This window comes from Melanerpes formicivorus, unplaced genomic scaffold (assembly GCF_026170545.1).
Source record: "Melanerpes formicivorus ecotype bairdi unplaced genomic scaffold, bMelFor1.0.p_v2 SCAF_18, whole genome shotgun sequence".
Classification (NCBI taxonomy): Eukaryota; Metazoa; Chordata; class Aves; order Piciformes; family Picidae; genus Melanerpes; species Melanerpes formicivorus.
In genome coordinates, this window is record NW_027142370.1 from 8,247,952 (window position 1) to 8,266,342 (window position 18,391).

Sequence of the window (18,391 nt, forward strand, 5' to 3'; positions counted from 1 at the left end):
GCAACTGATTTGTAGTGCTAGCTGCATAGCTCTCTTTAATGCGTATGTTGAGATGATTAGCTGTAATAAGGAGAGGCGAGGGATTAAAAGGGAAAAAATAACAGCTATTACTCTTCTTAGAAGGAATTCTCTGAGGATCTGTGCCTGAGGTTCATTCACACTTTCTTCAGTACATAATGCACTGAGCTATTCAGAGCTTTGCTAGAAAAAGACTGCTAAACATGACTGTCAAGAACATGAAATTTTGGTGGGCCTTTTTTTCTCCTCATGATTTAATGGGCATCTCAAATTTCTGAAGACAAGATCTTACTATAATACTTTGTACTGTATTGCAAGTGACAGGTTAATATGCCACAGAGGAAAACAAAAGTATTTCTCAAGTTTAAACATTAATTGTATCAGATCTAATTCATCTTATGGTAAACCAAAGCAGGTTGGAAGAGACCTTCAAGATCATTGCGTCTAACCCATCAAACAATCCAACCCACCTAACCAACTAACCCATGGCACCAAGTACCCCATCAAGTCTCCTCCTGAACACCTCCAGTGATGGTGACTCCACCACCTCCTTGGGCAGCCCATTCCAATGGGCAATCACTCTTTCTGTATAGAACTTCTTCCTAACATCCAACCTAAACCTCCCCTGGCGCAGCCTGAGACTGTGTCCTCTTGTTCTGGTACTGGCTGCCTGGGAAAAGAGACCATCATCTGCCTGTCTACAACCTCCCTTTCAGGTAGTTGTAGAGAGTGATAAGGTCACCCCTGAGTCTCTTCTTCTCCAGGCTAAGCAATCCCAGCTCCCTCAGTCTTTCCTCACAGGGCTTGTGTTCCAAACCCCTCACCAACTTCATTGCCCTTCTCTGGACTCATTCCAGCAAGTTCTGGTAAGTACAACAACAACAACAAAGTAGTACTTGTCCAAATACTTGTGTTCTCCTTGTATTTGAAGACAATTTCACCTACATTAAACAAAACAGGCTGCAATAAGCAAAAGGTTTAGACAGAATTAGTGATATTAGATGTGTTTTCATAATGTTTGTCCTTAAGAAAAAGTACAAAATCAGTCATGGTCTTTCCTCCCTCCCCTTTACATGGCTTCCATAAAACACCTTCCAGGACCTGGATAGCTGACAGCTACCGCAGTAGTTCACTGTCCTGGGCACTTCAATGTGTTGTATTAGTAGCACAGCTAAAATGAGAAGAAATAAGACTCATCAAAAGGTGTATCAGACAAATGTATCACCAGCTTTTAAATTACTAGCTGTGAATACTGTCAACCACTCTGTTAGCTAAGCAATGTTTTAAGCAAGCAAAGCATTATGCTGATCAGAAATCCAAATTTGGCTCTCACCAAAATAAACAAAACTCTGGCTGGTCTCAGCTGTGTCCAGCAGAAAAAAAACCCACACTTCTTTAGGTTAACTTACTGAGATTAACAGAGGCAGGGGGAAAAAATGGAATACTCCTAAACATCACACCTTTTAAAAGTGATATATTGCAAAGTTCAAACTAAATTGAACACAGTCACCATTCTGAAGCTTCTCAAACCTTCTTTAAAAGAAGAGCGGGTCACAAAGTGAATGCCCTTTGTGATAAGCTGAAAAACTGCTTACATAAAAATAAAGGAATGTTGATAAAAATCTCAGAGACAGATTAATTTTGATAGATTCTTTGAACTATCTTTTTCTCCAAGGCACTATTCCTAATACCTGGATATCTCTATAGAAGTTTGTATGGCCTTCTCTTAAAAAACCAAAACAAACAGAACACAACAAAACCCCCACAACCAACACCCTCTGCTGATGGTTGCACAGATGGTCTGTTCCAGTGCTCTTGTAAACTTTTAATGTCTAATCTAAATCTCCTTTGCTGCAAGTTATTGCAACCTGTTCTAGCCCCCATGAGCACTAAAAGCAATCTCTTTGCAGAAGATTTTTGCATGTGTTTAAGCATCTTCTTTTCTAAGACTGAAGGACTAATTTTTCCACCTAGGCTCCTGATCACTTGCTGCTCTCTGTTAGACTTTGTCCTTGCAATTCATCTCTTTCCAAAATAGGGACCTGGGTTTTGAAGTGTGGCAGCCATGGCCTTACAATCCTGAGCAGTGAAAGGATTACCTCCTGGATGTCTTACATGCTATGATGGCACTTGCCTTTATCTGGAATTGAAGGACATTCTTATTTTATCATTTTTTTTTAATCTAATGTAATCCTCAATGAGCTGCCTCCCAGCCAGTTCTTTTCCATCCTGTGATGGCTTCTTAATCTTCTGTTATTGACCTATCCTAGATCATAGATTAGCTGTATAAAATGTAACATCCTGTATTTGTTCCCATTAAATTCCATCTTCTATATTTTGCAATCCATCAGAATTACTGTAAAGGTAAAAGAAGTGAAGAACTGTAGCAGATTGTCTTTGAAAGCAAGGGTTCATGTGGTTCAATCTTTCCTGGATGAATTCCAGCAAAGCAGTAGATCTGCACTAGGATAAGAGAGAGAAATGGTAGAGGATTGGTTTTGAATCTCTTCCAGTCCTGTGTTTTTGTAATCACAGAGTGTGTCTTTTTCCAATAGTTTCCTTTGCAGTAACAAAATCAGCAGGAGACTGACTGGAGAAAATCCTCAGTAGTGAGCTGTGTGAAATGTTGTGTCTGTTTTAAATTTTGTCAATAAATCCTAATTCCCTTGAGGAAGACAGGCAGTCTCCTTCACTGAAAAGTACATCTGATTCAATATAGAATATTCTCATCAATATCTTCTGATTCATGGGTTGGGGAAAACCAAGGAAATGCCCATAGGAAACTGCAGATTCTGTAATATGTTGAAAATGAGCCAGCATTCCTTTTCTTTTTATGGAAGCCAAAATTACACAGTTTATTTGTTCATCATAGGCAGTATTTCTAGGAAGTGCATCTCAGAGGTGCATCTCTCACTGTAACCATAACGGATGCAAGTCCATTATGACTGCATTTGAGCAATGAAGAGGAATAGATGGCACATGCTAAAAGCCAGATGACTGTTATTACCTTAATAGATTTTTGTCAGCATTTCATAGATTCATAGAATGGTTTGGGTTGGAAGGGACCTTAAAGAATATCTACTTGCAACCACTCTGCCATGGGCAGGGCCACCTTCCATTAGACCAGGCTGCTCACAGCTTCATCCCACCTGGCCTTTTGCTCCTGCAGAGAGGAGGCATCTATGACATCCCTGAGGAGCCCGTTCCAGTGTCTCACCATCTCCTTGTTTTAAAGAATTTCTTCCTAATATGTAGCCTAAATCTGTGCTCCTCAAACTTCAAACCTTTTGCTTAAAAACACATTAACATAAGACAAAAATTATTAGGAATATAAAGGTAAGAGGTCTAAGCACAAATATAGATTATGTGAGGAATGGCATGAGAGCAGTCTTGAGGAGAAGGACTTGGGGGTGTCACCTGATGAAAAACACAACATGAGCCAGCAATGGTCGCCTGCAGCTCAGAAGGCAGCTGTGTGCTGAGCTGCATCAAAAGACGTGTGACCAGAGGGACAAGGGAGGTGATTCTTCCCTTCTGCTCTGGTGAGACCCCACCTGGAGTACTGCATCCAGCTCTGGTGCCCCCAACATAAGAGTGGCATAAAAATACTGGAGTGGGTCCAAAGGAAGCCATGAAGATGATCAGAGGGCTGAAGCACTTCCCTTACGGCAACAGGCTGAGAGAGTTTGGGCTCTTCACTGTGGAGAAGAGAAGGCTCCAGGAAGACTTTATATTGGCCTTCTGGTCCCTGAAGGGGGCATTTTCATTTATGAGATGCAGTTAATGTGGCTTACGGAGCTCATTGCTCCATCCCACTCAAAAGAAATATAGATTTCCTGGCTGCTCTTCTTTATTGTGGTAGATCCATTCTTCACTTGCATTGCTCTCTCTTTAGATGTCTCTGCTATAAATCTGCACTGTACACTGAGGGAACTGTCATGAGTTCCCTGTGTCCTTGAGCAAGCATTTCACGTGAGATATGTACATCTTCTGATAATCCAGCTTCTGTTGGTAGCAGATTCCAATCCTAGTTAGGATGTCTTTGTGTTCAGTTTAGAGGTGTTACTATTTGGGAAAGTATAATTAGAAAGCTTTTGGACACGTGTGTTAAAATTATTGCCCATTATTGCTCCAAAACAGAAGGTGCAATCAGGAATCTTTTTAGCTGTAGGGAGAAATTTGTGTGTGTGAAGACGTTTTCTGTGTATAACAGTATATTAGCAATAGGTTGACTGAACATAGCAGTCCTGTTTGAGAAGGAAAGAAAACAGGGGATTAGAAAATGGATAATAGCATTATGGGGGTACTGATTAAACAGCACCCACAGTATAAAATCTAGGGAAGTTCAGTAATTTATTAGGCAATAGAACTCTCTGTCCAGCATGCTGCAGTCTGTTCCCACTAACAAATGAACTTTTGCAAGCACCTGTACCTTGAGAGTTCAGGAAAATTATGTTCTATCCCACTCAGATTATTATATATAATTTTTTAAATGTTTTTTTTTGGCTTCCAAGTAATCCATAATATGCATTTCCACCATATAAAATACAGCACACGCTTTAAAGTACAAAGAGTGTTATTGCCACCTGGTGGGAGCCTTCTATATGTAATTTACTAATTACAGACTGGATTGTGAAGATGTTAAAAGGGTCAAACTGACCTATGCTGTCTTGCAGAATACGGGCTAACTACAAACTACCTTGTCATAATGAGAATAGAATAGAATAGAATGGAATAGAATAGAATAGAATAGAATAGAATAGAATACAATAGAATAGAATAGAATAGAATAGAATAGAATAGAATAGAATAGAATAGAATAGAATAGAATAGAATAGAATAGAATAATAGAATTGAATTAACCAGGTTGGAAGAGACCTTTGAGATCATTGAGTCCAACCCATCACCCAACAGTATCTAATCAACTAAACCATGGCACCAAGCACCCCATCAAGTCTCTTCCTAAACACCTCCAGTGATGGTGACTCCACCACCTCCCTCAGCAGCACACTCCAATGGTCAAAAACTCCTTCCATGAAGAACTTCTTCCTAACATCTAGCCTAAACCTCCCCTGGTGCAGCTTGAGACTGTGTCCTCTTGTTCTGGTGCTGGTTGCCTGGGAGAAGAGACCAACCCCCACCTGGCTACAACCTCCCTTCAGGTAGTTGTAGACAGCAAGAAGGTCTCTCCTGAGCCTCCTCCAGCCTAAGCAACCCCTGCTCCCTCAGCCTCTTCTCATAGGGCTTGTGCTCCAAACCCCTCCCTAGCTTTGTTGCCCTTCTCTGGACACGTTCCAGCAACTCAACATCTTTCCTAAACTGAGGGGCCCAGAACTGGACACAGGACTCAAGGTGTGGCCTAACAAGTGCAGTGTACACGGGCAGAATGACCTCCCTGCTCCTGCTGGCCACACTGTTCCTGATATAGACCAGGATGCCATTGGCCTTCTCAACCACATGGGCACACTGCCTGCTCATGTTCAGCTTACTATTGACCAGTACCCCCTTAATTAGATGATTGCATTTGCTATTACAAAACAGCATTATTAAAGAGATGAATCACATCCCTACACTCCTCTTAATGTCCAGGTAAAGTCACTGTTAAACTTAGTCAGTTCCACTGCTTTTGATGCTAATCAACAGAACTAGAATACTGACATGTATAAACAAAATCTGAACAAGCACAGTGAAATATACAGGAGAAAAAATGGATGTGAAAAGTTTGAGAAGACAGGAACCTAATGGGCAAGGACCAGAGGTTTGAATTTGCACTTCAGACTGATTGAACCCTGTCTCTTGGTGTTTTATGTAACTGACAATGAAAACTAGGAGCTTTGCAGATAATAACTCTGAAATTACCTATTTAATAATTCCTTAACACTTCACCTTCCTTCCACATTTCTGTCAATGTGCTGGAATTCAAAGCTATGGAAGGAGTGGCAAGTTTTTTAGGAAGGGAGCAGCAAGATTTGGAGCTAGCAATACTGACACAAACATGATTTATAAGTGTAATGACTAATATGATTCTAAGAAGGCTTCCTGACTAAAACCCTGAAAGCCATAATATGACAGAATTTCATGTGATAGCTATAGGACTAATAGCATACAGTTCCTGTCAGAAGCATAACTCAATGTGACAGTTTTGCACATTTTTAAAACCTTAATTAAGTTCTGCACAATGTGACTTACAGAATCCTTTAATCCTTTATAATCAATGTGCCTGAAACTGAGATGTAACAACATGGTTCTTCAGACTGTAATCCATACAGGATGTTTTGTGGATGGAGAACAAGCCTATGTTTGTTGCTGTGTAGAAGATGGAATCCTGGGAAGGATGGAAAGTGTTTCATAATAAAAAAACAATGCTTTGCATTTCCAGCCACGTGAACTTGTCTGACAAAAGGAAGGGGATTTCTATTTGTCCAAAGTGAGCTAGAGATCACTTCCTCCCAAAACATGAGAAGATGCTTACAGCTTTAATTTTCAGTAGTCAGGGATTTAATTGGCTAATTCCAGATCTCAATTTCCTTTAACTGTCAAATTCCAGATATAACACTTGCAAACATGAGGAGTATTTCTTGCTGATATAATCATCTGCTCCACTTTCTTCTGTTCTCTCTTCTCAGTTTGGGATAAACCAAACAGAAAAATCTTTGCTTGACAGGATTTTTGGTTTATTTTTGTGGGGTTTGTTTGTTTGTTTTCTCATTCAAACTGTTCTGCAAAAGAAAGGGGTGGGGAATGGTTGCCCCAATGTACTTAGGTGAAGAAAATGTATTTCATATATTGAGGTCAATTAATAACTATATTAGGGTCAGAGTGTGGAGAATCTGTGCATTTTACAGCAGTCCCTGTAGAAATTCTTGCATTACTGCCTCCCAATTGGTGTCTCTCACACAAAGTCCAGTAGAAGGCTGTACTTAAGAAAGAAAAAGCAAGCTCTTGCACTTGGGAATGCTGGAAATGATCTGAATAATGCATGGAGATTTGGATAAAGAAAAAAATACAATGGCACAGAAATTGTAAAAGATCTTCAAAATCTTTATTTAGTATGGCTAAGGGGATGGGGTTTTGGTTCTACAGTTTCTTGCTCATGGTTTACTGTTTAATGACTGTTTAATCCACAAAGCAGTCTGTCATACATCAAGCAGACAGAAGATGTGCCCCCTCAAACTGGTAACAGGATGAATGCAGATGATGTTCTACCTGCACCACCTCGGATTGCACTGGACTGTTTTATTCATTCACACTAGAGGTCACTGTGAGCAAAAGATTGTGCTCGACTTGCACAGGAAAGAACAGTAGAGAACCAAGTCACAGGATGAGATTTGTGGCACGCTTTCAAATTTGAAAGGTTGGTGCAAACTTGTGTTAAACGTGTTTGATGAGGGCCATGGCACCTCTTAATGAAACCTCATTTACTCACAGAGTATTTACAAACTGCAGAGTAACAAGTTACTCCAATCAAGACATGGTTAGTGCTGATGTATGTGCAGTATCATTTTAGACCTAATTTCATCTCTAGCAACACCAAGCTGATTCAGGAGTTCCAGACTTTGTTGATACTTGTTGCTGTTTTTCCATGTATCAATATTTGAGGCAATATCCCATCCCTCTATGAAAACTGGCCTATTTTCTCTAGACTGTAGCAGAAATACAGCTTTGATTCAGGTGCAGCTTCAGGCATTAAGGCACCCAAGTCCCATTTAGATTGTGGATCAGCAATGAAATTAGTAGCTGTGTCAGAGTGAAGCTGTGAAAAGTATAAATCAAGCATTCAAGGAGGTGAAAGAGGAGCAGACTTTTCTTCACCTGGGCAATGCAGCCAACCCAGGGCTTACCTCCCAGTAGTTGCTGTGTCACACCTTCACAGCCTTACTTATCATCTGTGTGAACACGATTGTGTCTGTGTCTGGTTTTAAAATCTTTTCCTCTTTCACAGTGTATGTCCATGATTAGCAAAGATAGCTGAGAGAGAAGTGGAAAACTGAACATCTGGTAACACCTAAGTCACCCACAGCATAGATATCCGTGAAAACACTGACCCTTTCATCCCAGCTGAGAGAGCTGATGGGAGAATGAGTGTTGCTTTTTTATACAAAGCAATGCTGATGGACACTACTTGCATGCTGCCATCCAAAGAGTATCTGGCTAAGGACAGTAAAATAAAGAGAGGTTAAAATAGCAGTGGACAGGGTAAGATGCTGGAGTTACTATGCATTAGCACATGAAAACAGATACTTACACAAGAGCTACTCCAACCCCAGGGTGACAGATTTGATGTGCAGATCTGGGAAGAAGAGTCTTCGTTTCCATCTTCACAAAACTCCTTCGTTCCTCTTTGTACCTGCTTTTTGTGCCCACTTTCTTGTGTTTTTCTTTCTATTTCATCCCACCCTTGCCTTTTATTATATCTTTCTCCCATATGTCCATCCTAAATGGCACTAACATCTTAGTTGCTGACATCATATTGTTCATTCTCCAGACTCCATGTCTATCTTTTTAGTATGCTTAATGCAATATGCTGTTTCTGACAGGAAATACCTGCTTTAGAATTATATACTGCCTTAAAAAGAAATGAAAGTAAATTTTGCTTTCAGGTTCAAATGCAAGTTTTCAGTTCAGTCCTTAGTCTAAGGAAACAATAGCACCAGCTGCTTATGAGGTATGCTAGAGCTTTTATTGCACTAATTTTATGATGATGCAATGCTTCCATCAATGAAATTATCATGCTAAAGTGGGTGTAACAGAGTAAACAACAAACCCTACTATTCTGAAATAATAGCTGTTCTCTTGATTGGTAAGGTGGGGCAAAAGAAGAGATGCTCTTTGAGACAGCTTTTAGTGCAGGTTACTTAGCATCAGCCAGATATTTTCCTTTCCATAATGTCCTTCTTTTCACAACTACTGAAGATGCACATGGCATTCCTCTTACTCTTGCAAGAGCACTGCTGACAGGGCTTTTTTGCTACAATTAAAATAGTCCAGAAATACCAAATTTGTTTCTGAGCGTACTATGGGCTAAAGAAATGGACCTTTATTAGCAGAGTTGATAATGGAAGCTGCCATCAAGTTTGACCTTGGGTTACTCTCAGTAATCTCAGTAATATTGCATGTACAAATATTTAATGTGCATATGATTACACAAGGTGTGTGTGACATTTACTGCACAAGTTTAGTTGGCCTTTTCTTGAGCAGGAACAAAGTTCAGCAATGGCACTCATCTTCCATGTAAGACTGGCCAAAAGCAAACACAGAATACGTATTACATCATTTCACTGTTAAGCAGGTTCATAATGAAGTATGGCAGTTTTAACTTTGACTTGAGCTCCTCTGGAAGAGTTTTATGCCGTGATTGTCTTGTGTCAGAGTAGGCACGAGCAGCAGGGCAGGCTTTATTTTACACTTCCTTTTTAGTTTTCCAGCTACCACCCTCATTTCCACCTGTTCCCTAAGCAAGTTACATCCGTTAAGCACACCCACTAAATATCAAATCATTTGTATAAAACACTATCTTGAACCAAATGTGAATAGCAGAGGAAGCAGATTGCAGCAGAAGTTTGTCATATCTGAGTTAAGCCATTCTGTCAGTCTAAAGAAACAATTAAGCAGATAATACAAGACAGGAACTGTATGTTCCTGATAAAACCATATTACACTCAAACTGCACATGATCTTCTTTCCCTCCCCCCCCCCCCCCTCCGATTTTAATTTGAAGTAAACAGAAGGTTAACTTCACATTTGTTGAAACTTCTTTTAGATAAAAGGAAGATTTTTGTTATTACCTCCAAGGCAAGGAAATAATAAGGATGCTGGGGACTACATTTTTGTTTGGGGAATTAAAAAACCCAACATGCAGTGACATCAACAAGTTAGAACTGGCATTAAAAAAAGTAAGCATACTGTAACATCCTATGATCTATTGTAAACCTAGAACTTCTGAAAAGCAATCAAAGTAACTAAATTACTTGCACAAATAGCTCAAGCTTAAATTTCAGCTCCTACTTTGAGTTTGCGAGGTTAGGCAAGGGTTGTTAATTAGAAGTTATTCACAGTACTGTGCAGGGACGCTGACCTCTTTCTGTGCTTTTTAAAGTAGTTAAAAAACTAATACAGTATTTCTAAAATGAAATCAGTTTACTACTAAAACAGCAGCAATACTTGCAGACAAAGTTTACAGCTCACCACCAGGGCAGGAGCTTTCAAAGTACGTGGCAGAAGCACGGGTGTACGTGGAAGTAACCTGGAGGAGATGAGGGATAATAAATTACTCGGCTACCACCCCCTTTTGCTTCTTGGAAGGCATACTACGCTGGGAGTATGCAGCTCCCTGCCAGGCTCGGGGGATGCTCATCTACCCGCTCCCGCTGACAGGGCACCGGCCCTTGTGGCCCTTGCCGCCTCCATGTCCTCTAACATCAGGCACTTCGGCAAGCTGGCCCAAGTCCGCCCTCCTGCTCCCTAGGACAAGTTAAGGGCTCTGCTTGCGGAGAAAGGCTTTATCCGCTTCTCAGACAATTCAGAGCCGAAGCCGTGGGAGGCCGCAAGGCAGCACTCGGCGGCCGCTCGGGACAGCCTCCCCAGCTCAGCTCTGGCTGCCCGGCGCGGCCTACTTCTCACGGCGACCGCCCTATGAACCCTTTCCAAAGGCCGGCACCGCCCCCGCTGCCCCACGCTGCCGCTTTGGAGGTACCCAAGCCCACCCCAGCTGTCTCTACCAAGCCCCCCTCCTCGTCCCCCATGTGCAGGCGGCTGCCGCACCTCAGGCACAAGCCGCAAACGATCCCCAGGATCCGCAGCCCAAACAGCGCGCTGCCCCGCCCCTACCGCCGCCCCCGGCGGCCCGCCTCCGTCTCTTTTTGCTCCTCCTTCTCCCGCAGGCTCCGCCCGCCAGCCGCGGAGCCCTCCCCGGGGAGCGGCGGGCTGAATGGCAGCGGCCGGTAGGCGGGCCGGGGCCGCCCCGTAAGGGCTGCGGGCTCCCTGTGCGGCCCCACTTGGTTTTCAGCCGCTTCTGGAGCCGCAGAGAAAGTTGTCGCTGGGAGTCCGTGCTGGTGGCTTCACCCTGCCGGGCTGGGTGAGCATCTGGGGTGGGGACCCGACGTGCCGGCCTGCCCCGCGCCGTGCTGCGGCTGCACGCCGGTGCTTCCCGGCCTTCCGGGGTGGTAGCCGCCGCTCCGGCACCTCTTGGCCTGGCGGGGAACGAGGCCGAGCACACTCCGGCTCTCCCGTCCTATCTGTCTTGCCCGCCGGGAGCGGTTGGACGGCGGTAGTTGCAGAGTCACCGTCAGCGGCGGGGCTCAGCCGGCCCAGGCGGGTGTCCCGGGGCGGGGCGGCCCGCGGGGGGTCCCCGGCTCTTTCTGCTCTGCCGCCTGGCTTCTCAACTCGCCCGGGCTCCCCGAAAGTCTACCCCTGCCTTCTCTGTCCGGGCTTTTAGAAGAAATCCTATAATCAAATGGAAGGGTTCGCTGCTCTACAAGTCTGAGCCTGCAGTTAGGGAAAGTTGGTGGTGTCCTTTATAGGGCAAGTGCAGAGTGGCTTTGGGGACGGGAGTGTTTTTGCTGGCTAACTACCGCCGGGGTAAGTTTTTCCGGTTCCTCGCACGTGTTTTGCAGAGGTGCCTTTGTTGCTCGGCTCCCCTTTCTGGAAGGGGTCCGCCCCAAAAGAGTCGGGGTCTCGCTGTGCAGCGAACGCATCCTCAGCCGCTGCCGGCTGGGCAGGGCAGCCGCACCATGGCTGCCCTTGTGCCTCTCGCTTGCAAAACTCTAAGGTCAAGTTTAAAGCCAGAGGCAAAGTTAACTTTTGTGATTGTACAATGGTTAAAAATACTCCTACTGGTTTACTGGGAAAGTATTTTAATCTCTGTGTTTTGCTGGGACTGTTTGAAGGTTGAACGTGACTGCGTTGGTTTATTTATAACTTTAATGTAGAAACTTAATACAAGAACGGATTTACTTATATCAGTGAAATACTTTCTGGTTTAGGGAAGCTTAATTTTGACAAGCAAGTTGTCTGAATTACAAGGAATGTGTTTTACAGCACGGATACTTTTGGCATCCTGTTGTCATTTTCGCGTCCTTCAAGTGGAAGTTGTTGGCAGAGTTAAGTAGTGTAATTTCTATTTTGACTACTACTTTCCTCTTTACAAGGATATCTTTAGGTCAGTATTTTGAACATGAACGATTTAAAAAATGCAGCTTGTAAGCCAGACACCTTCAACAGTCTTCCTTGGAATTGCTTGACTTCAGGGAAGTTGCTCTGGAGCAAGAAGAGCTGCTGTGTGTTACACTGGCAGTGTGTGCTCACCTTGCTGCTTCCTGACTTGTGAAAGCTCAGATTTCACTAAGCACTTTGATGAAAGTTTATTGATTTAGGGAGCTTTTTACTGTAGAAAAGAGATCCTCTCATCATTGAAGTGAGGAGTAACAGAGGAAGTTAAAAGGCTTTCTCTTGTAAGGCCCTTCTGTTCCTGCCTTAGTGGGATCTTTGTATAGGTACCGTGTCTTTTGTAAACCTGGCTATAGTAGTAAACAAAGTCAGCTTATTTTAGACCATGTGTATTTCAGTTGGGAATATAGATAAAGAGTATCTTTGGTGATGTCCCTCTCCTCATTTGCAGTGGCAGAGTTCTACATCATCTTCACCTTTTCATCTTGTCCTTCTCTGTCACTTGACTAGGTGGTGACCATTAGTCAGGCTCTCAATATGAAGTGTATTTTGCTACCATTATAGATATGTCAATACTGTTCCATAAGAATTTAGGAGCTAGTCTTGCATGCATAAGTAGAACATTAGCTTCAAAGTAGTTACTTATATGCAGCATTTACAGGATTGATTCATTAATTTTAGCCTTGATCTACACTTGAAAAATCAATTCTTATTTAGTTAAGAAAACAGGCAGTCACTGTTCTGGCACCAAGCTATATATGGTCAGACTTAGTCAACAATAGCTGCTCATGCCCGGAATGATTGAAGAATGTATAAATCCATCTGGAAATTGCTGTCAGCCAATTTCTAGGCTTTTTGTTCCAGTAATTACACAAATATATTCAGTTTTTTACTCTGATTTTATGTGGTAACCCTACTATCTGATAACAAATCAGTATTCTCTTCTTCTGCAGTTAAAATGAATTCGAATCCTGATCCCCCTTCAAGTCCCTCTCACCCTCAGACACAACTTGGAAGGTCCCAGCTGAATGCTGCTGCTGTGGACCAGAGTGAGAACAATCGGAGATCTGGACCATCTTCAAGAGATCCTGCAAGTTTTTCTTCCTCACTTTCTGGCTACTCCTATAGCGGGGAGAAAGCTGAAAAAAATGGTATGTATGAAAGGAATTTTTATGCCAATGTCTTCTGTTAAACTTTGGGAGGCTTTTTTTTTTTGGGGGGGGGGCTGTATATGTATTCTAAACTCTGTGTAAAGAGACTCTGTAAAGTAGGAAAATAAATCTCTCCAATTTCTTTCAACTTGTTGTTCTGGAGATTACTTTGTGCTTATTTTCATGTTTTCCCAGCTAGTTGTTCTTATGTACAGAGCAACAGGAAGGAAGCTTGTTGGAAAAAATGGGAAGAATGGAATGTAATTTGACATAATATCTTGACTTAATTTCTTTGGTTGGCTAGATCTCATGCTAACTGTATCTTTAATAGGAATTGTAATGTGGATGAGTAGATAAAACTGTAATGTAAACTGAGGGAATAGTAAACTGACATGAAACCAGAGCAGCAGAAATGAAGATTAGCAGGTGGATAAGAAGTTGGAAGGCTCATGATATGCTCTGAGAGGCAGAATGATACTTTTTTCCCCTTCACTGTGAAACCATTGAGTTTCAGACTGTGAAAACTGATGAAATAAGAGAAATGCCTTGTGCAAAAGGTGGGAAGAGAAATGTTTGGCTTCTGTATTCAGATGGGAGTTCCACTGTTAAACTGTTTGTAACCTAACACTTGTGCGAGAAGATCTTGTGTTCAAGGTCTAGTAAAATTACTGTGCTTTCTTCAAAATTGGAAGTCTGTAAGGCTATCCAAGAGTTTAAAATTTGTGGATATCTACAATGGCATGTGTCAGATGCAGCTGAGCTCTGCACAGTTCAGCCCAGTACTGTGGCTGTGTTGGCACATCTGCTGCTTGCACCCAATTCAGAGCAGACAGCTGGAACTTTCTGGGTCCTTTGTTACTAAAAGGCACATGCCAGATGGTGGAGAATTTTGCTGGATACCTTAATTTCTAACATGCCTCTGTGTACCATGACCAACTTGGTCGCCTCACCCACCTGTAAAAGAAATCAGAGATGATGAAGAATTGACACCTCTAACATTAATTACGTGATTATTCATTTAGGATCAGTGCTAACAGGTATGTCCTCTGCCTTTCTTCATTCTACAGTTTCTTAGCATGACTCAACAGGGAAAGAACAGGAATTGGGCTTTGTAATATGATTTGAAAGAGGAAAGTACAGCTTTTTGCTGTTGATGCCCACTTTCACTCAAAATTCTGAAAATCAGCTCAAGCTATCAACCTAGAGGGTGTTTTACACAGATTCTGTCAGGTATTCTTTAGCTAAATTGGAGATTTTCAAATAGTGGACTTTTAAATCATAGTGAGTTTTGTCTTGGTTCTCTTTAAGGACCTTTGTATTTACAAATGACCCCTGTGTAGTTCTGTATTGTGCCCCTATAAAAGATTATTTTTGAGCATTGATACATTTCTTCATTTCAGTTTTGACTCATTTCTGGTTACTCTAAATCTTTTTCCATGGAAATCTTCACAGTGTCTGGTGCCACTGTTATTACCCTTTTCATCTCCCTCTTAATATATGCAGCTATTTAATGCATCATGATGAGTTACTGTTTGCCACCATGTCATCCTGGAGTCTAACAACCCAGGATCTGAGTGGATTTAGATCTTCATCCAGTATTTTCTTCTACAGTTATTTTACATTTATGTCATTTGTCACAATACTAACAGCTCCTACAACTGAAAACTCATTTAAAAGAAAGGAAGCAGGTGATTTTTATTCCACCCACATCAGTGTGTAGGTCATCAGAAGTTAAAAATGGGGATTGCAGTAGGACTCCTTTCTGAAGTGCAAGTAGAGAAGTACAGGTTCAGTCAGGTATGTGTATATGGAAACTAATTTCATGTCTCAAACAGAAAACTGGCACTTCAGCAATTTTCAAAATGTGTGACCTGACAAAAGTTGTTCCTTGGAATCACTAGAGCCTTCACCAATAAATAATATTCAAGCTGCTGATTACACCTGGGAAAGAGTGAAGGATCTGGTCTCTTAGCTGTGAAGTGATGTGGCTGTGTAGAAGGGCACATGCACTAGATCAGATGTTGTGGAAAGGGCTCTTCTGACTTCTTTCTTGAGAGATTAAGAAATCTAGTTGCTTTTAATAGATACTGTGTGTCAGTATGGTAATGACTGTAACTGAAGGAGGACAGGAAAGACCAGCACGTTGCTGTACAGAAAGCTCTTGTAATATATGTTACTAAATAACTTGAATGCTCCTCATCATTGGTGACTGAAATATTTTGCATGAAATTCTACAACTTTAAATTTGTAGTAGAAGCAATTTATTTTGTAGTAAGTCAGCTATGCTTTTTTTGGGAATTGATAACAAGTAACAAAGGTTACTTTGTCCTAGGCTGTATTAGACAGGGCTTTCCCAACAGGTAGAGGGAGGTGATCCTTCCTCTCTGCTCAGCACTGGTGAGGCTGCACCTGCAGTGCTGTGTCCAATTCTCAGCTCCCAATACAAGAGAGACATGGACAGACTGGAGAGTGTCCAACGAAAGGCCACTACAACAGTGAAGGTGCTGGAGCATCTCTCCTGTGAGCAAAGGCTGAGAGAGTTGGGATTCAGCTTAGAGAAGAGAAAGCTCAGGGGGATGTTGCCAAATATCTGTATATGCTTAAAGGGAGAGTGCAGAGAGGACAGAGCCAGGCTCTTTCCAGTGGTGCCCTGTGACAGGACCAGAGGTGGTGAGCACAAACTGGAACACAAGTGGTTCCCTACAAACATCAGGAGACACTTCTCTTGTTTTGGTTTTGTTTGTTTGTTGGTGTGGATTTGTTTGTTTGTTTTTACTATGAGTATGACCCAGCACTGGCACAGTGATGACCAAGCATTCAGAAGCCATCTGGATGTGGTTTTGAGCAACCAGCTGTAGGTCACCCTTCATGAGCAGGGGAATTGGAGCTCAGGTGACCTCGAGAGGTCCCTTTCAACCTCAACCATGTGGTGATTGTTGCCAAGGTATCTGTGTTTTGTGATCTGTTATTTTCTCTTCCGGTCTTTACTTGTATATGCTGTGTGTAAGGCTGTAGCATCAGTGTGAATGCTAAGCAGTTCTCCTGGAAGCACCCAGCTCCTGCAGCATTAGCCAAATTAATGAATACCCTGGCTCTGACTCAGTAAAGCACTTAAGCACACACTACCTCAGCTGCACAGGTAGTTCATTTGGATTAAACTCCTATACTATAGTTGTTGTTTTTTTCTTGGCAATCTTTCAATCTGTCTTCTGCTAATGTATCATTAAGTAGTCTTTTTGTTACTCCTTGTATAATTCATTTCACAATGGGAGGTAACAGGGCTTTAAGAATTTATTGTGCAAATGAAATCTGAATTTAATGTTGTATTTTTTTTCAGTTGTTGAGCTTGGTTTTGTTACTTTGAAAAAGAACAGGAGAGTTTTCCTATTTCTGTCCAAAGCCATTGCATTCTCTAGAGGGCTTCTGCCTGTGTAAGTTATTGTGGGTTGGTGTGTGTGTGTTGGGAATGGAATGAATATCAATACATCAACTCTTATAATAATAATAATAAAAATATTGCTCCCTCAAGGATGTTCCTGGACAGGAAGTTTATTAGTGAGCAAAGCATATACACTACTAAGTAGGGCTTCTGAAATCTTAAAAACATTGAGTCATCAGTACTCATGTAAGCAAATTACAGGCATGCTGCCAGTTGCTTAAGCAAAGAAATTCTGTCATTATTTTAGTAGTCTGTGCTGAGAGGAACATGGTATCTAGCAAGGAAGACCAGTGACTGCTTGGTAATAAAGTCAGGTGAAGTTGAAACAGACTGAGACTCAAGTCTCCTAAGACACTTCTGTGCCTCTCAGGTGCACAGGCTCCTTAATTTCTGTCTAGGTACTACATGCTTTTTGGCAGCTGTATTTCATCCACTCCTCCTTTCAGACACAGCCCTAGAGCAATGTGAAAAGAAATAGCTCAAATAAGAGGTCTGGAGCTCTCAAAGCCAGATTCTCCTAACAGGATTAAAAACATTCTTGTCAGTGGAACCATTTCCTCCGTGTACACAGAGCAGAGCTAGGAAAAAAGCACCTTCAATTCTGTCAGCAACTGAGTATCAGAATACAGCTGCTGTTACTGTGGTGGTTTTGGAAGAGACAGGAATCCACACTTCAGGTAAGCTGAGCAAGAAAGGAACTTTCATTGTCCTAGTGGATATTTCCCTTTTGATTCAGGTGAAAAGAAAGCAGAATTGAGAGCAACTTCTCATGATATGATAGTGATCAGGTATTTGCCTGGGGTGTCTTTAACTGCTTCAAATCAGCCATAATGGTAACTTGAACTGGACTGACTCATCCCAGGTGAATATCTGTTGTGCTGCAGGTTGTCTGGAGGTGTTATTTTCTAATGCTGTCATGGGTTGAATTTAAATCAGCAAATAAAAGAGGACATCCTTGGATAATAGAGGAATCTGTGAGGCATTGTGAAGGAGAGAATTTATGTGGATGAAACACGTTTCTACATCAGTGATGTACATTTGATAGCCAGTAAGGTCAGAGAGGAGGAACCAGGTAGGAATTCAAAAGTGAGAGTTTGGGAAGTTTTGAGAGCATTGCAGAACTAAATCTCAGTGCTTGAAGAAACTTCCCTTTGGTAAGGAATTAGTTTTTGTTCTGGTTTTGATGTTAAGGAAATAAGCACAGATCTCTTGCTCTGGAACTGAGAACACATGGGGAAGGTATTTGTACTGAGAGCTTTGCAGACAGAAACAGCTTCTTGTGTTCTCTTTGTAGAGTGCCGAGTTCTGCTTGCTTTTAGGAAGGTTATGAGGGTGGGGTTTTTTTTGTATCTCTTGGAATGATTTTATAAATTGTGTCACCTGGAATTTATAAACAGTGCCCAAAATTCCCTCTGTAAACAGTTTACTGTGCATTGTAACAAAGTACAACAGTGCACCTCCAGCACATTGCTAAATGATAGCTAACAAATAGAGAACCTCTCTAGTTTGCAAATATTTTCTGAGTGTTAGTCTCTTCCACTTTGGATCACAAAGAACTTTTCCTTCAGAGCTCTCTTTTAGCACTTCTGTATTTTCTTTTTCTGGCAGTTTACTTGTA

General features: G+C 41.9%; 1 protein-coding gene across 3 annotated transcripts in view; it reads left to right on the forward strand.

Annotated features, from left to right (window-relative positions):
- Positions 1-18,391, forward strand: part of WFS1 (wolframin ER transmembrane glycoprotein) — a 42,925-nt gene that overhangs the window by 3,476 nt on the left and 21,058 nt on the right. Inside the window, exons 1-2 of one of the 3 annotated variants that reach the window (XM_068149516.1) lie at positions 10,938-11,092; positions 13,137-13,334. In XM_068149516.1, coding sequence (XP_068005617.1) covers positions 13,142-13,334 — 193 coding nt within the window. In that variant the 5' untranslated portion in view covers positions 10,938-11,092; positions 13,137-13,141. Of the gene's footprint in view, positions 1-10,937; positions 11,093-12,050; positions 12,117-13,136; positions 13,335-18,391 lie in introns of those variants that run through there. The other 2 variants (XM_068149518.1, XM_068149517.1) reach the window with 2 other exon arrangements.